Consider the following 27,154-nt stretch of genomic DNA (forward strand, 5'->3'; position numbering starts at 1 on the left):
TTATTGATTTAATGAAATTATCATAAATGCACCAAAACAATGCTTTGTGATGTAGAGATTATGAAGAGCTACATTAAAATGGCAAATGCCTGGCCTTGTATTTAACTTTGGAAAGTTCAGCTGTAAGGCATGTGATTGAACTATCCTGATTGTTAGTTGGTGAACTAAACTTTGCTCTGTCCCCTTAAGATCATCTATAAATGCTGAAACTATCATCTGCAACCGCTTTCTTTGGAGGTGAAGTGTAGGGTCGGGCTAGGGTTATTGGAAAGTTAGTTGAACTGTTACCATCTGCAGTTGACTATATCCTAATAATACAAAGCAGTTTGTAGCCTCTGTATTTCTTCCTTAATCATGACAGATGCAATTGGTCAAATTGCCATTGACGTAAGTCCAAATGCTAACATGCCTGCGGAAAATAACTCAATTCAAATGCACATCTGAGAACCTTTCCTTTGAACCAAAACATTGTCCTATCAATGTTCATCACTTTATTTGCATTGCTCTGAATCCAACCAATTCATTGAATATTGGATCAGTTGCATGCCAAAGGGTTGTCACTCAGGTCAATTTTGCTCTTTTCTGTTAAAGCTTTGACAGAGTCTATGTCAACCATTTCTATCTGATTCATGGCTAAATTTAGCAGGACATTATTCAGTGTGGAGAATGCATTCATACTGGCTACAACTAGTTTATTACCACTAAGATCTGCATACGCCAGGTTGGTGAGGTAGCGAAATGCATTCTTAACAGATACGATGTCACACACTGCCAAAACCAGCCTCTATAGAAGAGGAACATGTATAAACATCTCACCATTAGAAACAATCCTGTCCTTAAAGGAACCACCCCTCAATTTGAGACTCTCCAGGCTTATCAGAACTTCCAGAAGGTTCCACTGGACACTGAAGTCACCAAACTTCCATGAGATATTTAGCCTTCGGAGAGGACCACCTGCTGCAGTGTGGTTAATGCGGGTGACTTTCAAATGACTGCAGTCCAATTCTATCAACCCTGACATCTTGTTGAATGGCTGGTTCCCCCACTTCATGGAAGTTGCTGGGAAGTTGTAGCTGGACTTCACAGCACTGAGCTCCGCCCTTTTAGCAAACTACTTTGACTCAAGTCAAGCTGCTCCAGCTTGGTGGCATTCCTCTGGCAGCTCTCTTTAAAGTCCATCCCGAAGGTCAGCTTTTGGGCCTAGTTGCCCTTCACAGACAGAACAGTCAGCTGGGGAAGCGAGACGTGTTGGTCTGACACAGGTCGTTAAAGCTCTTCTGGTTCTGGATGAGGTGGGTAAGAGATGCCATCTTGGCGATGGAGGCCGGCAGGGAGTGGAGATGAGACCTGGTGAGGTCCAGCTTCTGAAGGCGTCATCCGTCAGATCTGGGAAGTGCTGTATTTAGAGGCTCAGTTCATTCAGTGGTGTTACAGAAAGCGTAAAGGGACTCAGCCCGCATGGTGGCAGGTGGGCTGTCCTTATAGACCCCCAGAGAGAGAATGTTGGTCTGAACTCCTCAATCCGGCTAAGATTATTGAAATATCTCCTTTGCTTAGACAGTCACTGAAATCTAGGCTGTTGAAGTGACAGGCCTTTGGTTTAATGTACACAATGATGTTGCCTTCGAAGCTGACGTCGAAGGCTGGCATTCTTCAGTACGGCCACCTCTGCAGCTGATATATTCTGTAGAGAATTCATTGGAAGATTGAGTGTCCTCATTTTTTACCAGTTGAACTGGTCTAGGTCATGTAAGAAGTCTGTCATTGTCACCAAGGTCCAGTGTCTCTAAAGATGTGAGATTAATGCGAGAGGAGGAATTTCAGATCATCCATTGATGTCAGAGTTAAACTAAGATGTTTCAAGGATTTAGGTCCTACAAAAGCATCATCCAACAAAAACATTAACTAGTTTCCTATCAAGAGTCTCTAGGTCCGTTTGGTGGTACAAGACATCCTCAAATATCTAGTTTATTTTGCATTTGTAATTAAGAGTGAAACAACTTTCTGTTAATTTTCTAATTTAAAGTGATAATCCAGGACTACAACTTTATTTTATGTACAGCTCAAACCCTGTATTTAGTCCTTTTAAAGTGTTACAGGAAGTAACCAACCTGGTTAGATTCATTGAGACAAGCTCCTTCAGCCTAACAAAAGTGGTGTTGTTAATGGCTGGCAGGTAGTTAAAGCTGAAATCCAGAGGTGGAGCTGGGAAGCTCATCAGGGATGCCAGGTAAGCCTTGACCAGAGATATCATAGCCCTCTGCCTCATCAGTTTGAAACTAAAAATGAAATGACTTTCCTGATATTCTATGAATGTCTATAATGACTGCACATATTTTTTATGCATTTGTATTACAGCAAAGTACTAAAGTTATCATTGCTAAGTTTTAATAAGCATGTCTAAGGGCTTATTGACAAAAGTTTATACTGTATATAATTAACATGAGGGTTGCTCAATCTCTAAATCTTGAATAAACTTTAAAATTGTAATTACGAGCATCTGCAAATGGGCTAAATAAATAGTAATATCACAATTTACCAGTTAAGACTTTCTACGATGAGGAATAACCTTACTTATTGAAATGTGCAGACATATAATCCACTGTCCATTCATGATGGCACTGAATCTAAATTAATAAGTAAGCCTTTTCATGTGAGGACTTAGACAAATAACAGAACTCACAACTGAAACCTGGAAGTATGAATAAAACACATAGAACCACACCTTCCCCTGTGCTACAATGTGTTTTGTTGGCTGATCAGATCAGACATTCTATATTCTTTATTTCCCTGCCAAATCCTCAGTCAGATGCAGACAACAACCTTACAAATTACACCTAGCGAGTGTTTGGGACTATAAGGTAATTTCTGCAGAAAGATGATTCTGAGATAATTGGCTTTAAAGTTCCGAAGCCTCAATCGTTTGAATGGTGTCAGCAATTTTTGTATTGTATTTTTTTAAAACTTAACTTAATGAATTGGGGTATTTGGAGTACTATATTTAAGTGCTAATGCCCTCGAAGCCGGTGTTCGGAAGATATACTGTATTGGCACGGTGTTTGGCCAGGTCGGCAAACGTGCCAATGTATCCTCCAAACACCGGCTTTGAGGGGATTATCACTTTTATACAAGGGGTTACCAACATATTCAAATAATGATTGACATATTTTCATTAAAGTTATTTTTATGAATTTATTCATACTATTTCATCCTTCCACAGATATAGGCCCGACACAAATCTAAGGTTGCTACCCAAGCCGGCTGGACGTTCGTTCTAAGTGTTCCATTGCCATACTGGCTGGCAACGTTCTTATCCCTGGCTTGCTTGCTAGCAAGCTACGGCTAACGTACATTCACATCAAAAAGTGCAACCAGAATAACAGAAAAGTAGCTGCATTTGTATAAGCTGTTTTCTATAGACATTTATTTGGATACATTAGCTCATCCATAACAATGAGCTAATGAGGCATGAAAATGTGCTCACTCGTCAGGACACTGATGTTCGGAGGAGCATTCAGGATTAAACCTACTTTTTGTAAAAAGGTAGCTTTATTTTGTAAAATGTTCTGTCAACTCAATTTTGACATGCAGATAGAACCTTATAGTCCCAAGTTCTCGATAGGCGTAAAGGGAAGCTGCTAATGCAACACTGCGATGGGTGTATCCTGTCACTCCTAGGGATATGATCTGTGTATGAGCCCAGAGCAGTCGGCACACTGTAAAACTGGAACCAAGCCCACACCAAGGGATTGAGAAGAACAAATGCTTTGCGTTTGTCATTTCTGACTAACAGTGGGAGCTCTGCCATACGAGAGGCTGTCCCTAGCAAAGGACAAGTGACAGTTTGTGAGAGTCGCATTTAGTGGCTCTGCCATTTGGGATGGACACCAGATTTATCTAAACTTTTCAGGTCAGTTGTAAATTAATATGCAATCACTATTTCACGTGCTACTTGTTCATTTGAATGTTCCTGTGGACAAAAATAAAATACATGTTTCCCCTTTTGATATAATTATTTAGTCCCTTCTTACAATGAAATAAGCAGGTATTAAAGGTAGACCGCAGATATTGAGATGAGCGAGATGCAAGACTTCGCTCTCACAGTCACACTGTCTGCGCATGGGTTCGCTTCAAACTGCTCACAGCGTTGTAGCCAGGGTCAAAAACAGCAGAGAATTTGACCAACCACTTACATAATTTCTCTGGACCCTTACGATGTCGGAGGTCCCCCCTCCATTTATTCCGAACCAGTCTATTTGATCTGACATTGGTGGAGTGCTGCAGAGATGGTTGTTCTTCTGGAAGGTTCTCCCATCTCCAAGAGGAACTCTGGAGCTATTTCAGAGTGACTATTGGGTTCTTGGTCACCTCCCTGACCAAGGCCTTCTCCCCCGGAAGAGTTGAGTAATCTTCCTCCATTTAAGAACGATCGAGGCCATTGTGTTCTTGGGGACCTTCAATGCTGTAGAAATGTTTTGGTACCCTTCCCCAGATCTGTGCCTCAACACAATCCTGTCTCTGAGCTCTACGGACACTTTGCTTGGTGTTTGCACTCTCAACTATGGGACCTTGTATAAACAGGTGTGTGCCTTTCCAAATCATGTCCAATCAATTGCATTTACCACAGGTGGACACTAATCAAGTTGTAGAAACATCTCAAGGATGATCAATGGAAACAGGATGCAGCTGAGCTCAATTCCCGAGTCTCATAGCGAAAGATCTGAATACTTCCAAAAACCTGTTTTTGCTTTGTCATAATGGGGTATTGTGTGTAGATTGAGGGGGAAGAAAACAAATTAATAAATGTTATAATAAAGATTTAAAGTCACAAAGTCTGGAAAAAGTCAAGGGTCTGAATACTTTCCAAATGCTCTGTCCAGTATGTGACACGTATTAATGCCAAAATAACATGCAAACAGGCAACAAAGAAAGTATTACATATATACAGTACCAGTCAAACGCTTGGACACACCTACTCATTCAAGGGTTTTTCTTTCTTTTTACTACTTTCTACATTGTAGAATAATAGTGAAGACATAAAGACTATGAAAGAACACATGAAATGGAGTAACCAAAATGTGTTAAACAAATATATTATATTTGAGATTCTTCAAAGTAGCCACCCTTTGCCTTGATGACAGCTTTGCCCACTTTTGGCATTCTCTCAACCAGTTTCATGATGTAGTCACCTGGAATGCATTTCAATTAACATGTGTGCTAAACAGGTGTGACTCCAAACAGGTGGGGCTCTGCGCTCTTAGTGGTTGCAGGAATTGACCCACATGGTGTTTACTTTCTGCATCTACCTCATATCACTGAGTCTACCTTTAAAATGAAAAGGGACTAGGCCAATTACCAATTGGTATCATAATCTGATTTTATGTGATTTACTCAACATTGTTTTTTAATTTTTAGATGATAGGGTGGCTACTAAAATATATTAATCTGATAGTTTTCTAACTACAGTTCCTCTGACAGAGCCAGAGTTAGTTTGAAACCAACATGGCTGCCATCCCATCTTCAGACCACAGAAGACAGAATTTCTCTACCACATTAGTATCTCACTTTACAATAAGTCAGCATAGCCACAGAATACATTTAAGTTTTGGTAAGGCATAACTGCAGTCCTTAGTTTACCATTGTCTTTAATGTGTCATGAGACTTGATATTAACGTCAAATACTTGTGGATGTGGCATACATCCTCGAACAACAGGGGGCACTGTCAGGCCATCTTTACACAGGTGGGTTGCAATGAAATGAATGCTCATCTGTTATGCAACAACTCTATCCAATTGAGAGATAAAGAAGACACATTATAATCTCTGTATAAATAGATATAAATCTTTGGGTGATTAGGATACCACCCTGAATAAGCTGCATATTCGACAGAGAGACCAAAGATTAGTGGCCAGTCACTCAATCCCAAATCCAAATGGGATTCTGATGTGCTCAGAGGGAATTTTAAATGTTAAAGATGCTGAATACACATTAATATTGCATATATAATACACCACACAATGCAATCTGTGATAAACACAAACAATGTTATGTATTACTGCATGAGATGTACTGTATTTCCTGAATACAATACAGCAGCAAGATTTGATTCACAGCAGTAGGCCATGTAATAATACTTTGATCTCTTCGTGCAGCAGAAGTAGGCCCAATATAGAAACGTACTGAATTATGCCCACTCCAGATTACATACAAACACAATTAAATCCTGTGACCTCTGTCTCCATTCAATAACCCTTGCTGCATCATCTGTGTAATTACAGTACAGTCGTGATCAGGCAGATGTAGCCTACTGGCACCCACCACCCTCACTGAGTCATTAACAAACAGCCAGGCAGGCACAGACAAAACTAATCACTTCAGGGATATTTAAAAAATGGGTACTGATAAAATAGGGCGGAATAAAAGGATATCGGGTTTGGGTATTGAGGCCGGCCAGCCAGCCATGGTAAAACTGTCATAGTAGTGGGGATGTCGTGGACAATGGAGAAGAAGTCAAAGGTCTCCCATGGCAGGGTTTAGCACAAAGCGCAGACAGCAGGGCTATTCTGACCGACATCACTCAATTAGACATCAATGGACACTGGCCGCAGCACGTGGAACAGCCAGGCCCTTAATCTCCCCCAAATGTAAATCATCTTTACAGCCCCTCTGACTAAAACAGTGAAAGAGGTGTAGGAAGGTGGAAAAGGGGGCTTGTGTGTGAGAATAGAATATAATTGTGTATTGTCTTCAGATAGACTAATGACTACTCCCCCCCCCCCCCCCCCCCCCCCTCGTGTGCATTGAGAAAGAGGGCATACAGGTAAATAAGGGGATATTATGATTGCTACTCTGCATTGGTTGGGAGCTGAGGTTAGGAGTATATTGCCAGGAGTAGAAATTTCCCACAGCCCAGAGAAGTTTGTTTGGGTTTGTGCAATCACCAAGGTTACTTTAGGCAGTTTGTTATTCAGTTAGACTAGACTTGGGTATCTTCGCTGTATGTATCTTGGGTTCCCTTTGAGTTTCTCTTTAGCGTTATAGTTGTTTGTATTGCCTATTTATGACAGTTATTTATAGTTACAGGGAGGTCTTATTTTCAGTGGAAGCCTTGGCCGGCTTTTAACTTTTCCATGTGCAGGTCTAACCCACACACAACTTTTCCATGTGGCCCACTGGCCTTTGTTTGACATGTTATCCGTCTCTATCGTATAACCACAGTGATAAGATCTCCTGTTAGTCAACAAGCTAGGTAGCAGCATGAAATTAGAACTGTTCACCAATTTACACAATGGGCAAAATGGGGTACGGTACAGGAGAGTGCAGATGGATGGGGTACGGTACAGGAGAGTGCAGACGGAGGGGGATGGGGTACGGTACAGGAGAGTGCAGATGGAGGGGGATGGGGTACGGTACAGGAGAGTGCAGATGGAGGTGATGGGGTACAGGAGAGTGCAGACGGAGGGAGATGGGGTACAGGAGAGTGCAGATGGAGGGGGATGGGGTACGGTACAGGAGAGTGCAGATGGAGGGGATGGGGTACAGGAGAGTGCAGACGGAGGGAGATGGGGTACAGGAGAGTGCAGATGGAGGGGGATGGGGTACGGTACAGGAGAGTGCAGATGGAGGTGATGGGGTACAGGAGAGTGCAGACGGAGTGAGATGGGGTACAGGAGAGTGCATATGGATGGGGATGGGGTACGGTACAGGAGAGTGCAGACGGATGGGTACAGGAGAGTGCAGACGGAGGGAGATGGGGTACAGGAGAGTGCAGACGGATGCAGATGGGGTACGGTACAGGAGAGTGCAGACGGAGGGAGATGGGGTACAGGAGAGTGCAGACGGAGGGAGATGGGGTACGGTACAGGAGAGTGCAGACGGATGTAGATGGGGTACGGTACAGGAGAGTGCAGACGGAGGGGGATGGGGTACGGTACAGGAGAGTGCAGACGGAGGGAGATTGGGTACAGGAGAGTCTGGAAGGTGAATGATGGAGATGGACAGTATCTAGATGGGACTTCTCGTTGATGTAAATTAATGCTACATGGCCAGCGTGACAGCAGGCGGTGGAGGCAGGAGTGGAAGGCATTGTTTACTGAGGCTTGTTTATGTCATTCATTTAACAAAGAGGCTGATCTCAATTCTAACCATGTGACCTACATTGTGTTGTTTACAATAAGGTGTGGATTTAAAAGGAGACAAGCACTGAACATGTAGGTGCAAGCAAGTGCACACACACACATGCGCATGCACACCCAGTATTATCCCACAATCTGTCCTGGTGGACAATAGCAGCTCAAAGAAAAGGTTCTAAGCACTGCAACCTTCTCTTTATTCAATAATGTGGTTTCTTGTGGTTGAGTTGAGCCTTTTGAGCAGCTATACTCATGCATTTGTATAACCCTGTACTATTTATATATTATGTTTTCTGTATGTCTACATGCTACAATGCAAATTGCCCTTTCAAGATCATGAAGACTACAAGATTGTAGTCCATGTGAACGACCCCATGCCATTGTCTACATTCTAAATCAATTAGGATAAAACCATCAAAAGGCAGCATTGCTTAATGAAGCATTAGACTGCTCCAGGAGAAGGGTTGGTGTGGTGTGGAATGCTAGTTGACTCTGTCTGCATGACTCTGACACAGTTCCTCTGGAGGCATGCAATATGAGAGGGGGATAAATCCTCTCTGGCTTCTATTCACTTCTGCCATTGGACGTAGGTCAGGTACATTTGTTACTTGGGAATCCGCCAAGCCCTAGCCCCAACCCCCATATTCTGCATGTTGCAATTAATACTGCCTAGGCTTTAGACAGAAAGAACCCAGGCTGGCCATTCACACAAAAGGAGGATAAGCTATGTAGTCTATAGAATTATATAGGAGTAAGCTTACTCTGTTAGATAAATAGTTTTATAAATAAACGGTGGGTGAGATAAAGCATTAGAAGAGAGAAGTCCCTCTGCATTGCATTCTGTGTGTTGTGTGTGTATATTTGTACTTGTGTCCTGGGGGAGCTCCCGTTGCGCCGTAAGTGCTCAAGATTCTTACACAGAAATGGCAAAGAGTCCAGAGGTTGGAGTTTACAATCCATCCGTTAGCTCTAGTGTTTTCTTAGGGATTTTGTACTGGCAGCTTTTCATTTGTTCTGTTTTTCCCCTCCCCCAGTAACCCTGAAGGGGAGCGTCGCTGCACAGCTATTTTCAGGTCGCTCCAGCGATGTAAGATCGGGTTCAAGTCCAGGCTCTGGCTGGGCCACTCAAGGACATTCAGAGACTTGTCCTGAAGCCTCATGGGTTGTCTTGGCTATGTGCTTAGGGTCTTTGTCCTGTTGGAAGGTGAACCGCCGCCCCAGTCTGAGGTGAGTGTTCAGGAGTAGGTTTTCATCAAGGATCTGTCTGTACTTTGTTCCGTTCATCTTTTCCTCGATCCTGACTAATCTCCCTGTCCCTGCCACTGAAAAACAGCCCCACAGCATGATGCTGCCACCACCATGCTTCACCGTAGGGATAGTGCCAGGTTTCCTCCAGACATGACGCTTGACATTCAGGCCAAAGAGTTCAATCTTGGTTTCATCAGACAAGAGAATCTTGTTTCTCATGGTCTGAAAGTCCTACGGTGCCTTTTAGGCAAACTCCAAGCGGGCTGCCATGTGCCTTTTACTGAGGAGTGGCTTCCGTCTGGCCACTCTACCATAAAGGCCTGATTGGTGGAGTGCTGCAGAGATGGTTGTCTGGAAGGTCTCCCATCTCCACAGAGGAACTCCATCGGGTTCTTGGTCACCTCCCTGACCAAGGCCCTTCTCCCACAATTGCTCGGTTTGGCTGGGCGGATAGCTCTAGGAAGAGTCTCAGTGGTTCCGAACTTCTTTCGTATAACGTTGGAGGCCACTGTCTTCTGGGGACCTTCAGTGCTGCCCCAAAACATTTTTGGTACCCTTCTCCAGATCTGTGCCTCGACAGAATCCTGTCTTGGAGCTCTTCGGACTATTCCTTCGACCTCATGGCTTGGTTTTTGCTTTCACATGCACTGTCTACAGTGGGAACTTATATAGACAGGTGTGTGCCTTTCCAAATCATGTTCAATCAATTGAATTTACCACAGGTGGACTCCAAGTTGTAGAAACATTTCAAGGATGATCAATTGAAACAGTATGCACCTGAGCTCAATTTGGATTCTCATAGCAAAGGGTCTGAATACTTATCCTCTACAGGATTGGTGTGTCCCCCTGCCGGACGGTTGAGCTAACGTGCGCTAATGTGATCAGCATGAGGTTGTAAGTAACAGGACATTTTCCCAGGACATAGACATATCTGATATGGACAGAAAGCTTAAATTATTGTTAATCTAACCGCACTGTCCAATTTACAGTAGCTATTACAGTGAAAGAATGCCATGTTATTGTTTGAGGAGAGTGCACCGTTATGAACTTTAAAATGTATATGTAAACCAATTCGGCACATTTGGGCAGACTTGATACGACATTTTGAACAGAAATGCAATGGTTCATTGGATCACTCTAAACCTTTGCACATAGATTGCCAAAATTTAAATAGCTCCTTTCTCTTGCATTTCAAAGATAATGTGAAAAATATATTTTACCAGATCTAATGTGTTATATTTTCCTATATTAATTTCACATTTCCACAAACTTCAAAGTGTTTCCTTTCAAATGGTATCAAGAGTATACATATTGCTTCCTTGCTTCCTGAGCTACAGGCAGTTAGATTTGGCTATATCATTTTAGGCCAAAACTTGAGTTTGAGAGAGTTTTATGTAAATAAGGTATTTCAGCTTATTTTTAATATTTTTATTTAATACATTTTGGAATAAAGCTGTAATGTAACAACATGTGGAAAAAGTCAAGGGGTCTGAATACTTTCCCGAAGGCACTGTATGTTGATGTACACCATATTGTTGACCCAGTGTGTCTCAAACGTATTAATATATGGATAATTTTAGTGAGATAGTTGTAGGCCCAATGTACACACTGAAATTGGATGCATATCTCTCAGCGATGCTAGAGGCACAAAAAAAAGATTAGTGAGATTATCTGAGGGCCTCATAAAATGAGGGCCTCATAGAACAGCAAAGTCTATAAAACCTGATACAGAGATTATATTGGGATTTATGAGGTGTTGCAGCAGATTATATTTTCATCACTCAAAATAAATGTCTTTGTTCTGATGTGGATAGGAGGGAGCACCCTATCCACATCGATGAGACAGTAGTGGAGAAGGTGGAAAGTTTTACATTTTTTGGCGTATACATCACAGACAAACTGTCCACCCACACAGTGCCTCTTCAACTTCAGGAGGCTGAAGAAATTTGGCTTGTCACCTAAAACCCTCACAAACTTTTACAGATGCACAATTGAGAGCATCCTGTCTGGTTGTATCACCGCCTGGTACAGCAACTGCACCGCCCTCATCTGCAAGGCTCTCCAGAGGGTGGTGCAGTCTGCACAGCGCATCACTGAGGGCAAACTAACTGCCCTGCAGGACACCTACAGCACCCAATGTCACAGAAAGGCCAAAAAGGTCATCAAAGACAACAACCACCCGAGCCACTGCCTGTTCACCCCGCTACCATCCAGAAGGTGAGGTCAATACAGGTGCATCAAGCTGGGACCGAGAGACTAAAAACAGCTTCTATCTCAAGGCCATCAGACTGTTAAACAGCAATCATCAAACTCAGAGAGGCTGCTGCCTACATACAGACTCAAATCATTGGCCACTTTAATAAATGGATCACTAGTCACTTTAAATAATGCCAATTTAATAATGCTTACATATTTTACATTCCTCATCTCATATGTATATACTGTATAGTATACCATCTATTGAATTTTGCCTATGTTGCTCTGCCATCGCTCATCCATATATTTATATGTACATATTCTTATTCCATCCCTTTAGATGTGTGTGTATTAGGTAGTTGTGGAATTGTTAGATTACCTGTTAGATATTTCTGCACTGTCGGAACTAGAAGCACAAGCATTTCGCTACACTCGCGTTAACATCTGCTAACCCTGAGTTTGTGACCAATCAAATTTGATTTGATTTGAGAACCCAATACCATCCCTGGTCTTTACATAGGCTAGAGGAGGACTTTAAAAGGGAAGTAGGAAAATTCTTAAGAATTCACTCTTTTGGAACAGTTCTTATTCTTAGAATTTCCTTATTTCCCTTTTCACAAAATGTGATTTATTTTTATGTTTACAGTAGCCTATCTCCACATTTTCTGAAAAGTATTTATCAAACTGGTGAATACAAGTGTAGATAGAGTTTATTAGTCACAAGGACGCAGATGTAATTGCAGGGCACAGTGAAAATATTATGCTCAAAAGAGCAAGCCAAATTAAAAACGAAAATATATATATATTGTTTAATATATACACATTTACAACTGTGGGGGTAGGATATGAGTCTGTTGGGGAATGTCCATAGGGGGAGCAGCAGGGGTGGGAGTGAGAAGTGAATGAAAGTTAAAATTATAATAATACAATGTCACCAGATGTAGTCTCATGACACTGCATAACATTGCAACATAACCCGTGACAACACGGTGTCACTTAAGTTGTCTTGTGCAAAAAGTGCACCAATGGAAAAGGCATATGGTTAGTGTTGATCTCATGGTTTGGCCAGATCATCAGAGAGTGATTCACTCTCACTGAGTGTCCATTTTGCACTGTCATCATCATGTCTCAGGGAAAGACTTGTAGAGTTCAACCATCACATGAAAATGTTTTGTTTCTAGGTAATAAGTGAGTCATGGACAACACGATACTCGACACACAATGACATACTTGTCATTATGATACAGTATAATTTTTGTTGTTATTGGCTTTGTGATATGGCTTTTTTCCCCCATAGTTGCCTTAAAGGCTTAATGCAGCTGTTTTTATCTCAATATCAAATAATTTCTCTAATAATTAATTACCTCACTGTGATTGTTTTCAATTAAAAGGGTAAAAAAGAAACAAAAATAGCATCAACCGAGTCAGTTATTATACAGCCAATACTTGAGCAGGAATTCTTCACTCCCCTTCAGGAAGTGTTGTGTGGCACAGTTCAAAAGGGCATGGTGGCTTATAGTGGCACCCAATCAGTTTCACCAGGGTTGTATTCATTAAGCATCAAATGGAAGAAAACAGACAAACCGGGAGGGACTAACTAGTGGTGTGTGTCTATTTAACTGCTGGTGCGCAATGTCTAATATTAAGGAAGTCTCGAGGTATTGCTCGCCTGAGGTACCTCATAATAAGCACCTCATGATAAGCTGTAGACCACACTATCTACCAATAATATTTTCATCTATTTTTCGTAGCCGTCTATTTACCACCACAAACCAATGCTGGCACTAAGACCGTACTCCACGAGCTGTTTAAGGCCATAAGCAAACTGTTCATCCAGAAGTGGCACTCCTACTGAACAGAGAATTTAATGAATGCAAACTTAAATCTGTTTTACCTCTTTTCTATCAGCATGTCACGTGCAACCAGAGGAAAAACAAATGATATCCTCCTGATTCATGCTTACAACTAAAAACGAATGTCATTGAGGAGTATACCACCTCAGTCACTGGCTTCATCAATAAGTGCATCGACTACGTCATCCCCACAGTGACCGAACAACCAGAAGTGACCGTACAACCAGAAGCCATGGATTACAGGCAATATCTGCAACGAGCTAAATGACACTAATCCGAACACTTATAAGAAGTCCCGCTATGCCCTCAGATGAACCATCAAACAGGCAAAGCGCCAAGACAGAGTCTGTGATATCTACATGTTTCAAGCAGAACACCATAGTCCCTGTTCCCAAGAAAGCAACGATAACCTGCCTAAATGATTACCGTCGATAGCACTCACGTCGGTAGCCATGAAGTGCTTTGATAGGCTGGTCATGGCTCACATCAACACCATCATCCCGGAAACCATAGACCCACTCCAATTTGCATACCGCCCCAACAGATCCACAGATTACACCATTTCAATTGCACTCCACACTGCCCTCTCCTACAGTACCTGCACAAAAATAACACTTATGTGAGAATGCTGTTCATTGACTAGAGCTCAGCGTTCAACACCATAGTGCCCACAAAGCTTATCACTAAGCTAAGGACCCTGGGACTAAACATCTCCCTCTGCAACTGGATCCTGGACTTCCTGACGGGACACCCCCAGGTAGTAAGGGTAGGCAACAACACATCTGCCACGCTGATCCTCAACATGGTGGCCCTTCGGGTGCATGCTTAGTCCCTTCCTGTACTCCCTGCTACCCATGACTACATGGCAAAGCACGACTTCAACACCATCAGTAAGTTTGCTGACAACACAACCATGGTAGGCCTGATCACCAACAACGACGAGACAGCCTATAGGGAGGAGGTGGGAGAACTGGCCGTGTGGTGCCAGGACAATAACCTCTCCCTCAATGTGAACAAGTCAAAGGAGCTGATCGTGGAGTACAGGAAAAGGAGGGCCGAACACGCACCCATTCACATTGATGGGTCTGTAGTGGAGTGGTTCGAGAGTTTCAAGTTCCTTGGTGTCCACATCACCAACAAACTATCCACAAACTGGTCCAAACACATCAAGACAGTTGTGAAGAGGGCACGACAATGCCTTTTCCCCCTCAAGAGACTGAAAAGATATGGCATGGGTCCCCAGATGCTCAAAAAGTTCTACAGCTGCACCATCCTGACCGGTTGTATCACCGCCTGGTATGGCAACTGCTTGGCAGTAAGTAAGGTGCTACAGAGGGTAGTGCATACGGTCCAGTACATCACTGGGGCCAAGATTCCTGAAATCCAGGACCTATATACTAGGCGGTGACAGAGGAAGCCCCAAAAAATGGTCAAAGACTCCAGTCACTCAAATCATAGACTGTTATCTCTGCTGCCGCATGGCAAGCGGAACCGGAGTGCCAAGTCTAGGTCCAAAAGGCTCCTTAACAGCTTCTACCCCCAAGCCATAAGACTGCTGAACAATTAATCAAATGGCCACCCCGACTATTTGCATTGACACCCCTCCCCCTTGTTTGTTTTTACACTGCTGCAACTCACTGTTTATTATCTATGCGTTGTCACTTTACCACTACCTACATTTACAAATTACCTCGACGAACCTGTACCCCCGCAATTTGACTCGGTACCGGTACTCTACCCAGTATATATCCTCGTTGTTATTTTGTGTTACATTGTAACTTTTTTTTTGTTTATTTAGTCAATATTTTCTTAACTCCATTTAATTTTTTTTTTTTTTTAAACCTTTGCCTCTCTCCAATTTGGTGATATCCAATTACGATCTTGTCTCATCGCTGCAACTCCCCAACGTGCTCAGGAGAGGCGAAGGTTGAGTTATGCGTCCTCTGAAACCTGACCCGCAAACCGCGCTTCTTAACACCTGCCTGCTTAACCCGGAAGCCAGTTGCACCAATGTGTCGGAGGATTCACCATTCAACTGACGACCGAGGTCAGCCTGCAGGAGCCCGGCCCGCCACAAGGAGTTGCTAGAGCGCGATGAGCTAAGTAAAGCGCCCCCCCCTCCCCTAACAAGGACAACACTATGGCCAATTGTGCCACCACCCTATCAGACAGCCAGTTGTGACACAGCCTGGCATTGAACCTTGGTCTGTAGTGACTGCACCACTAAGTAGGCCCCTTTAATTATATTTTCTTAAAATTTGATTGTTGTCTAAGGGCTTGTAAGTATGCATTTCCCGGTAAGGTTGTACCTGTTGTATTCAGCTCATGTGACAAATAACATTACATTTGATTCATCCCCATGATGTGCATTTTTATGAGAACAGAAAATATAGGACTAATTTAAATCGAATTTACGTTCATGTAACACATATTGCATAAATGTACAAAAGTTCAAATGGCACACACAGTGTTGCACATAGGAGCTCAGTCTATCCAAAGCAGTGCAAATCCTCGATGGATGGATAGATGGATTAGTAAACTTGTGAAAGCCTTCCGGAATGTGCTCTACTTCTCCGTGTGAGCTGGTCTGGGTGTTTAGAGGCTCTACTTACTGACGCTGGCTCTCCCACTGAGTGAGACCTTTGTGGCCATTGGAAAGGTAAAACGACTGGCTTTCCTCCCTGTTGCTTTCAACCACCAGCTCCTTTTCTCGATATAAGTTTGCCAGTTCAGGAAATGAAAGCAAAGGTCAACTTTAGCCCCAAAGCATATTATGCTCTCTTTCTGGTGTTATACCTGATATGCCTCTTTCATTTTAAATCACCACTGATGGCTAAAAACACTAGGTTTCTTCTCTATTGCTTTCACCCACTATTTTCTTTCAGATCAGCATTGCGTTGACTGTATTGCGTTGAAGCTTGTGAAGGTGGAAGTGAAATGAGAGAGAATCGGGGGAGTGGCGGAAAGGAGAATATAAAAGTATTGGGCTTTCTGGATGACTATGTCTGTGAACTGGTGGGCTTGAGTATGGGGAAACAACTGAGGCAGGAGGAGGGAGAAAATCCCTCTTTCAGACATGGGGCCAAGGCGTGGGCTCAGGAGACTGACACTGCTCTGATGTGGTCCCACAGAAGCTCGCATTAGCGGTCTGTCAGAAAGGGATTTAAGGCCTGGGGCTAAGCACAGATCAGCCAGCCATTCCCTCGCCTCGGGGGCTGCTGGCCTGCCTGCCTGGGACTCCAGGGCTCAGCCTCCACTGTGGGAGTGTATAGCATTAGAATCAGCTCGAATCAAATCAAGTTTATTTGTCACGTGCACCCGAATACAACATGTGTAGACCTTACAGTGAAATGCTTACTTACAGGCTCTAACCAATAGTGCAAAAGAGGTGTTAGGTGAACAATTGGTAAGTAAAGAAATAAAACAACAGTAAAAAGACAGGCTATATACAGTAGCGAGGCTATAAAAGTAGCGAGGCTACATACAGACACCGGTTAGTCAGGCTGATTGAGGTAGTAACTGACTATGCATATATGATGAACAGAGAATAGCAGTAGCGTAAAAGAGGGGTTGGCGGGTGTTGGGTGGTGGGACAGTCAGGATGCTCTCAATATTGCAGCTGTAGAACCCTTTGAGGATCTTGGGACCCAAGTCTTTTTAGTTTCCTGAGGGGGAATAGGCTTTATTGTGCCCTCTTCACGACTGTCTTGGTGTGTTTGGACCATTCTAGTTTGTTGTTGATGTGGACACCGCGGAACTTGAAGCTCTCAACCTGTTCCACTACAGTCCCGTCGATGAGAATGGGGACGTGCTCGGTCCTCCTTTTCCTGTAGTCCACAATCTTCTCCTTAGTCTTGGTTACATTGAGGGACATTACATTGCTGTTATTCTAGCACCACACGGCCAGGTCTCTGACCTCCTCCCTATAGGCTGTCTCGTCACTGTCTGTGATCAGGCCTACCACTGTTGTGTCGTCTGCAAACCTAATGATGGTGTTGGAGTCGTGCCTGGCCATGCAGTCGTGGGTGAACAGGGAGTACAAGAGGGGACTGAGCACGCACCCCTGTGGAGCTCCAGTGTTGAGAATCAGCGTAGCAGATGTGTTGCTACCTACCCTCACCACCTGGGGGCGGCCCGTCAGGAAGTCCAGGATCCAGTTGCAGAGGGGGGTGCTTAGTCCCAGGATCCTTAGCTTAGTGATGAGCTTTGAGGGTACTATGGTGTTGAACGCTGAGCTGTAGTCAATGAATAGCATTCTCACATAAGTGTTCAGGTGGGAAAGGTGGGAAAGGGCAGTGTGTCACCCAAAAGTGTCTCTATGCCAGTGAAAGTTCCCCTGCTTTTCAAGTGCACGAACAACACCTATTTACTTCTGTTTACTTTGAACTGCTCACTGAGCTACTGTCAATGTAATGAAGATGAGTAACAGTTAGCATAGAATGGAAAAAGATATGTATTCCACAAAAAATGTAATTTGAGTCGATAACACTTAGCCAACATGTAGGCCTACATATGCAGCTTATTTTATTTATGATGCATACTCATAGTTTAGGTTCAGGCAGGGTATAATACATTAGAAAAATATTATACATTCAGGATGTCAGCTCTTCAGAGACTTGTGAGGCCCTCAAATTAGACCATATTTTGCAGTCTTGTCCTTCCACCATGTAGGTGTCACGACTTCTGCCGAAGTCGGGTCCTCTCCGTGTTCTGGCGGCGCTCGGCGGTCAGCGTCGCCGGTCTTCTAGCCATCGCCGATCCACTTTTCATTTTCCATTTGTTTTGTCTTGTTTTTCCAAACACCTGGTTTCAATTCCCTCATTTACTTGTTGAGTATTTAACCCTCTGTTCCCCCCATGTCTTTGTGTGGGATTGTTTATTGTAGTGCTTGTGCACGTTCCCTGTGAGCGCACAACGGGTTATTTTTGTTCCTTTATCTTGATGTTCTGGATGCCGTTTGGTTTTGCTGAATAAATCTCTGGTTATTACCCAGTTCTGCTCTCATGCGCCTGACTTATCTGCTGCCAATTACGCACCCCGCTACAGTAGGACCATAATAACTGGATGGATGTGGACCAAACTTGATAAAATTATATTTCCTTGAACAATTTATAAGTGCTTGGTTTTTCCCCCTATTCATTCACTCTATATCCCTGCATCAGGGGAATAGTAGGGCCAAGAGTTGTATTATGTAAACACATTCCCAACATGCACTGCAGCACTGCCCATCCACAGCTGGATGTCGGGGCTTGCGTAAGAGGCCATGGTCAGTGCTGGGCACTGCATGTCATCTGGCTGCACCACGCCGATCTCTGCCAAATCCGCTTCTTCCTCTCCGTTCATCCCTCTCACTCACTCACTGACAGAAATCCCATAGCACCCACACCACGGACAATGGATTAGTATAGGTTGCAGCAGGATTGAGGTTGACCTAGATTGCTGAAAACTTGGCAAATTTTCCAGACCGGGGTTGAATTCATGAAATGTGTTGAGAGTGGATGTGTCATGGTGGTTATGTGCAGATAATCATTGAGATACCAAATCTGTGTAAAACCGTTTGACCTCTTCACTTTGTATTCTTGGTGGGGTATTTTGGGGAATTATCTTTATTGAATTAGATGTTGAGAGGAGCTGTTGATATTAGTGCCTGCAGGTTAGAATATCAGATTCTCAAAGATGACTTTCCTGACGGCTCTATACTTCCAGCTCCAAGTTATTTCTCACTAAATATAAAAGACAAACAAGTCCTGGTACAAAGCTGTTCATGGCCAATGACAACTTGAAATATGGACCTTTTCATCTAAAAGAACTTGAACACAAACACTGCTAAGACTTGCTGCAGTTCAAGGGGGCTGCTGGCCCGCCTGCCTGGGACTCCAGGGCTCAGCCTCCACTGTGGGAGTGTATAGCATTAGAATCAGCTCGAATCAAATCAAATGTATTTGTCACGTGCACCCGAATACAACAGGTGAAATGCTTACTTACAGGCTCTAACCAATAGTACAAAAGAGGTGTTAGGTGAACAATAGGTAAGTAAAGAAATAAAACAACAGTAAAAAGACAGGCTATATACAGTAGCGAGGCTATAAAAGTAGTGAGGCTACATTCAGACACTGGTTAGTCAGGCTGATTGAGGTAGTAACTGACTATGCATATATGATGAACAGAGAATAGCAGTAGCGTAAAAGAGGGGTTGGCTGGTGTTGGGTGGTGGGACAGTCAGTATGCTCTAGTCGGCTGGCCCTCGCTACATATTCATCGCCAGACCCACTGGCTCCAGGTCATCTACAAGTCCATGCTAGGTAAAGCTCCGCCTTATCTCAGTTCACTGGTCACGATGGCAACACCCACCCGTAGCACACGCTCCAGCAGGTGTATCTCACTGATCATCCCTAAAGCCAACACCTCATTTGGCCGCCTTTCGTTCCAGTTCTCTGCTGCCTGTGACTGGAACGAATTGCAAAAATCGCTGAAGTTGGAGACCTTTATCTCCCTCACCAACTTCAAACATCTGCTATCTGAGCAGCTAACCGATCGCTGCAGCTGTACATAGTCTATCGGTAAATAGCCCACCCATTTTTACCTACCTCATCCCCATACTGTTTTTATTTATTTACTTTTCTGCTCTTTTGCACACCAATATCTCTACCTGTACATGACCATCTGATAATTTATCACTCCAGTGTTAATCTGCAAAATTGTAATTATTCGCCTACCTCCTCATGCCTTTTAAACACAATGTATATAGACTCTCTTTTTTCTGTGTTATTGACTTGTTAATTGTTTACTCCATGTGTAACTCTGTGTTGTCTGTTCACACTGCTTTGCTTTATCTTGGCCAGGTCGCAGTTGCAATTGAGAACTTGTTCTCAACTAGCCTACCTGGTTAAATAAAGGTGAAAAAAATATATATATATATTGTAGCTGTAGAACCCTTTGAGGATCTTGGGACCCATGACAAGTCTTTTTAGTTTCCTGAGGGGAATAGCCTTTGTCTTGCCCTCTTCATGACTCTCTTGGTGTGTTTGGACCATTCTAGTTTGTTGTTGATGTGGACACCGCGGAACTTGAAGCTCTCAACCTGTTCCACTACAGCCCCGTCGATGAGAATGGGGGCGTGCTCGGTCCTCCTTTTCCTGTAGTCCACAATCATCTCCTTAGTCTTGGTTCCATTGAGGGACATTACATTGCTGTTATTCTGGCACCACACGGCCAGGTCTCTGACCTCCTCCCTATAGGCCGTCTCATCGTTGTCTGTGATCAGGCCTACCATTGTTGTGTCGTCTGCAAACTTAATGATGGTGTTGGAGTCGTGCCTGGCCATGCAGTCGTGGGTGAACAGGGAGTACAGGAGGGGACTGAGCATGCACCCCTGTGGAGCTCCAGTGTTGAGGATCAGCGTGGCAGATGTGTTGCTACCTACCCTCACCACCTGGGGGCGGCCCGTCAGGAAGTCCAGGATCCAGTTGCAGAGGGGGGTGTTTAATCCCAGGATCCTTAGCTTAGTGATGAGCTTTGAGGGTACTATGGTGTTGAACTCTGAGCTGTAGTCAATGAATAGCATTCTCACATAAGTGTTCCTTTTGTCCAGGTGGGAAAGGGCAGTGTGAGATAGAGATTGCATCATCTGTGACCTCTTCACTTTGCGTTCTTGGTGGGGTATTTTGGGGAATTATCTTTATTGAATTAGATGTTGAGAGGAGCTGTTGACATTAGTGCCTGCAGGTTAGAATATCAGATTCTCAAAGATGACTTTCCGGTCGGCTATATACTTCTAGCTCCAAGTTATTCCTCACTAAATATAAAAGACAAACAAGTCCTGGTACAAAGCTGTTCATGGCCAATGACAACTTGATATATGGACCTTTTCATCTAAAAGAACTTGAACACAAACACTGTTAAGACTTGCTGCAGTTCAAGGTCTGCTTTTCCCCCAGATGGTGCAGTAGTAAGACATATTTGTTTTTGTCCCATGTAAATATATATATATATTTTTTGCATACATTTAATTATATTTCAATAGCTTTTTTCCATTTTCTAATTAAAGACAGTTGAAGTCAAAAGTTTACATACACCTTAGCCAAACACATTTAAACTCAGTTTTTCCACAAATCCTGACGTTTAATCCTAGTAAAAATTCCATATATTAGGTCAGTTAGGATCACCAATTTATTTTAAGAATATGAAATGTCAGAATAATAGTAGAGAGTAGAGAGAATTATTTATTTCAGCTTTTGTTTCTTTCATCACATTCCCAGTGGGTCGGAAGTTGACATATACTAAATTAATATTTGGCAGCATTGCCTTTCAATTGTTTAACTTGGGTCAAACTTTTCGGGGAGCCTTCCACAAGCTTGCCACAATAAGTTTGGCCCATTCCTCCTGACAGAGTTGGTGTAACTGAGTCAGGTTTGTAGAACTCCTTACTTGCACATACGCTTTTTCAGTTCTGCCCACAAATTTTCTATGGGATTAAGGTCAGGGCTTTGTGATGGCCACTCCAACCACAATGCACTAGACGACCAGTTCTTATAGCCCTTAGCCGTACCCTCATCCTACTCCTCCTCTGTTCCTCTAGTGATGTAAAGGTTAACCCTGGCCCTGTGTGTCCCCAGGCACTCTCATTTGCTGACTTCTGCAACTGTAAAAGGCTTGGGTTCATGCATGTTAACATCAGAAGCCTCCTCTCTAATTTTGCTTTATTCACTGCTTTATCAGTTCTGTTATACTCACAGACAATATTTTGACAGTTTTGTGTTTTCTATCCTAATCTGACAATTATATACATATTCTAGATTCTGGGCCTGAGAAATAGGCAGTTTCATTTGGGTATGTTTTTCATCCGAACATCAAAATACTGCCCCCTACACTCAAGAGGTTAAAAGTGCTTTCCTCACCATCTTAAATAAGCATGCCCCTTTCAAAAAATGTAGAACTAAGAACAGATACAGCCATTGGTTCATTTCAGACTTGACTGCCCTTGACCAGCACAAAAACACCCTGTGGCGTACTGCACTAGCATCGAATAGTCCCCGCGATATGCAACTTTTCAGGGAAGTCCGGAACCAATACACACAGTCAGTTGGGAAGAAAAGGCTAGCTTTTTCAAACAGAAATGTGCATCCTGCAGCACTAATTCCAAAATGTTTTGGGACACTGTAAAGTCCATGGAGAATAAGAGTACCTCCTCTCAGCTGCCCACTGCACTGAGACTAGGAATCACTGTCACCACTGATAAATCCACAATAATCAAGAATTTCAATAAGCTTTTCTCTACGGTTGGCCATACTTCCACCTGGCTACCCCAACCCCGGCCAACAGCTCTGCTCCCCCCACAGCAAATGCCCCAAGCCCCCCACCACTTCTCCTTCACCCAAATCCAGACAGCTGCAAAATCTGGATCCCTACAAATTAGCTGGGCTAGACAGTCTGGACCCTCTCTTCCTGAAAATCATCAGCGACCATTGTTGCAACCCCTATTACTAGTCTGTTCAACCTCTCTTTCGTATCGTCTGAGATTCATAAAGATTGGAAAGCGGCTGCGGTCATCCCCCTCTTCAAAGGGGGAGACACTCTAGACCCAAACTGTTACAGACCTATATCCATCCTGCCCTGCCTTTCTAAAGTCTTTGAAAGCCAATTGAACAAACAGATCACCGACCATTTCGAATCCCACTGTACCTTCTCCGCTATGCAATCTGGTTTCCGAGCTGGTCACGGGTGCACCTCAGCCACTCTCAAGGTCCTAAAGGTCATCATAACTGCCATCGATAAAAGACAGTGCTGTGCAGCCATCTTCATCGACCTGGCCAAGGCTTTCGACTCTGTCAATCACCATATTCTTATCGGCAGACTCAACAGCCTTGGTTTCTCAAATGACTGCCTCGCCTGGTTCACCAACTACATCTCAGACAGAGTTCAGTGTGTCAAATCGGAGGGCCTGTTGTCCAGACCTCTGGCAGTCTCTATGGGGGTACCACAGGGTTCAATTCTCAGGCCGACTCTTTTCTCTGTATATATCAATGATGTCGCTCTTGCTGCAGGTGATTCTCTGATCAACGACACCATTCTGTATACATCTGGCCCTTCTTTAGACACTGTGTTAACAAACCTCCAAACGAGCTTCAACGCCATACAACACTCCTTCCGTGGCCTCCAACTACTCTTAAATGCTAGTAAAACTAAATGCATGATCTTCAACCGATTGCTGCCCGCACCTGCCCTCCCGACTAGCATCACTACTCTGGATGGTTCTGCCTTAGAATATGTGGAGAACTATAAATACCTAGGTGTCTGGCTGGACTGTGAACTCTCCTTCCAGACTCACATTAAGCATCTCCAATCCAAAATCAAATCAAGAATCAACCTCTTATTTCGCAACAAAGCCTCCTTCACTCATGCTGCCAAACATACCCTCGTAAAACTGAGTATCCTACCGATCCTTGACTTCGGCGATTTAATTTACAAATTAGCCTCCAACACTCTACTCTACTCTACAAATTGGATGAAGCCAATTACAGTGCCATCCGTTTTGTCACCAAAGCCCCATATACTACCCACCACTGTGACCTGTATGCTCTCGTTGGCTGGTCCTCGCCACATATTCGTCGCCAAACCCACTGGCTCCAGGTCATCTATAAGTCTTTGCTAGGTATAGCTCCGCCTTATCTCAGCTCACTAGTCCCCATAGCAACACCCACCCATAGCACACGCTCCAGAAGGTATATTTCACTGGTCATCCCCAAAGCCAACACCTCTTTGGCCGCCTTTCCTTCCAGTTCTCTTCTGCAAATGACTGGAACTAATTGCAAAAATCACTGAAGTTGGAGACATATCTCCGTCACTAACTTTAAGCGTCAGCTGTCAGATCAGCTTACCAATCGCTGCAGCTGTACACAGCCCATCTGTAAATAGCCCATCCATCCAACCAACTACCTACCTCATCCCCATATTTGTTTTGGTTTTTCTGCTCTTTTCTTCACCAGTATTTCTACTTGCACATTATCATCTGCACATCTATCACTCCAGTGTTAATGCTCAATTGTAATTATTTCGCCACTATTGGCCTATTTATTGCCTTACCTCCTTACTTCATTTGCACACACTGTATACATATTTTTAAATTGTCACACTGCTTTGCTTTATCTTGGCCAGGTCGCAGTTGTAAATGAGAACTGGCCTATCTTTTTAAATAAAGGTGAAATAAAATAAAAAGGCTGATCTGTGTGTACATGTTCCTCTGTCTGTCTGTCTTTGATTCAGACGTGGCTGTTATGTTGAAGCCCCAAGGAACCACTTTCTGATCTATTCTTTTTGATGCTGAGGCAGGGACATAATTGGCGTACCATCTAGTAGACTACATGGCAGAGGGCACACTTCCTAGACCCCCTCCCGCACACACACTCTCTTTCTCGCTCATGTTTTTGATGGCTACAACTACATACTGTAAGTCAGGTCTGGGTTCAAATGGTATTTGTTTTCTCTTAGAATTCTTTTAACATTTTATTGAGCTTGTCTGGAAGCGGTTGGGTAGGGTTTCCACTTTTGGGACAAATATATATTTATTTAACTTGGCAAATCAGTTAAGAAAAATTATTATTTACAATGACGGCCTACCAAAAGGCAAAAGGCCTCCTGCGGGGACGGGGGCTGGGATTAAAAATAAAAATATAGGACAAAAAACACATCACAACAAGAGAGACACCACAACACTACATAAAGAGAGACCTAAGACAACAACATAGCATGGCAGCAAGACATGACAACATAGCATGGTAGCAACACCACATGACAACAACATGGTAGCAACACAACATGGCAGCAATTCCAATTCCACCAGGCAAGCTCAATGAAGCACAGCTTAAGTATTTGAAAGAAAACAAATATTATTTGAACCCAGGTCTGCATACTGTAGAGGCATTTGTATAGAAATGTGCATGACAACGATTGAACTGTGCATAATTATGTTTCCATCAACCAAGTATTGCGTTCACACCTTAGCCCAGGCTAAGACCCTCCTTAGCCCTGTGCTAAAGAAGACTTTAACCTAGGGCTAAGCGAGTGTCCCGTGGAAGGGACACCGGCTCTGACACTTGTTGGATGTGGCAGGGCTTGCAAACCATTAGACTACAAAGGGAAGCACAGCCGAGAACTACCCAGTGACACGAGCCTACCAGACGAGCTAAACTACTTCTATGCTCGCTTCGAGGCAAATAACACTGAAAAATGCATGAGAGCACCAACAGTTCCAGAAGATTGTGTGATCACGCTCTCCGCAGCCAATGTGAGTAAGACTTTTAATCAGATGAACATTCACAAGGCTGCAGGTACAGACGGGTTACCAGGACGTGTACTGCGAGCATGCGCTGACCAACTGGTGCTGACATTTTCAACCTCTCCCTTTCCGAGTCTGTAATACCAAAATGTTTTAAGCAGACCCCCATAATCACTGTGCCCAAGAACACTAAGATTACCTGCCTAAATGTCTATCGACCCGTAGCACTCACATCTGTAGCCATGAAGTGCTTTGAAAGGCTGGTCTTGGCTCACATCAACACCATCATCCCAGAAACCCTAGACCCACTCCAATTTGCATACCGCCCCAACAGATCCACAGAAGATGCAATCTCAAATGCTATTCCTTGACTACAGCTCAGTGTTCAACACCATAGTGTTCTCAAAGCTCATTACTAAGTTAAGGACCCTGGGACTAAACACCTCCCTCTGCAACTGGATCCTGGACTTCCTGACCGGCCCCCAGGTTGTAAGGGCAGATAACAACACACCTGCCACGCTGATCCTCCGACTTTGTGCGTGCTATGATCATCGGTGCCAGGCACGCCGGAACCAGTATCTCAAAATCGGTCACCTTCCTAGGCTTTTCATGCAAGACAGTGTTTAGGGTTTACCGAGAATGGTGAGACAAACAAAAAACATCCAGTCAGCAGCAGTCCTGTGGGCGAAAACAGCTTGTTGATGAGAGGTAAAAGGAGAATGACAAGAATTGTGCAAGCTAACAGGTGGGTCACAAACAGACAAGTAACGGTGCAGTACAACAGTGGTGTGCAGAACAGCATCTCGGAATGCACAACTTGTCGATCCTTGTCACGGATGGGCTATTGCAGCAGACGACCACACTGGGTTCCACTCTTACCAGCTAAAAACAAGAAGAAGAAGCTCCAGTGGGCACACGATCACCAAACATTGCCTGAAACATGACAGCGAGTTCAGTTTACTTGAATGGCCTGCGCAGTCCCCAGACCTCAACCAAAAATAGCATGTTTTGGTTGAGATGGAACAGGCTGTTCGCAGCATGAACATACTGCCGTCCAATCTGCAGCAACTGCGGGATGCCATTGCATTAGCATGGACCAACATCCCTGTGGAATGTTTCCGACACCTTGTATAATTCCCCGAATAATTCAGGCTGTTCTGGAGGTAAATAGTGGTCCGACCCAGTACTAGATGATGGGTGACCTCGAGAGGCACATGTGATCTACTGTATTTTCAGATACATTATTATAGTAGTACAGTTTTTCACAGTACTTACCTTTGTTATACATTTTTTGTCAGGCAGTGTTGCACAACAACTGAAATCCTCCATAACTCTACCTGATCACTGAAGAGGAGGTGCTGAACCTGCCCTGGCATGATTATGCATAAAGGTGATGCCTTAACGATTACAGGCAGGCACTGATTAGTGGGTAAGCCACTTAGTTCGGTAA

General features: G+C 43.7%; 1 protein-coding gene across 1 annotated transcript; it reads right to left on the reverse strand.

Annotated features, from left to right (window-relative positions):
* Nucleotides 1-400: 400 nt before the first annotated feature.
* On the reverse strand, nucleotides 401-18,773 carry cd180 (CD180 molecule). The gene is given in 10 exon segments (XM_031802245.1): nucleotides 401-409; nucleotides 491-1,100; nucleotides 1,142-1,232; nucleotides 1,235-1,518; nucleotides 1,520-1,651; nucleotides 1,808-1,924; nucleotides 1,926-1,979; nucleotides 2,112-2,198; nucleotides 2,200-2,279; nucleotides 18,639-18,773. Coding segments are annotated over 10 exon segments (1,599 nt in total).
* Between the last annotated feature and the right edge of the window lie 8,381 nt (nucleotides 18,774-27,154).

Source organism: Oncorhynchus kisutch, linkage group LG23 (assembly GCF_002021735.2).
Source record: "Oncorhynchus kisutch isolate 150728-3 linkage group LG23, Okis_V2, whole genome shotgun sequence".
Lineage (NCBI taxonomy): Eukaryota > Metazoa > Chordata > Actinopteri > Salmoniformes > Salmonidae > Oncorhynchus > Oncorhynchus kisutch.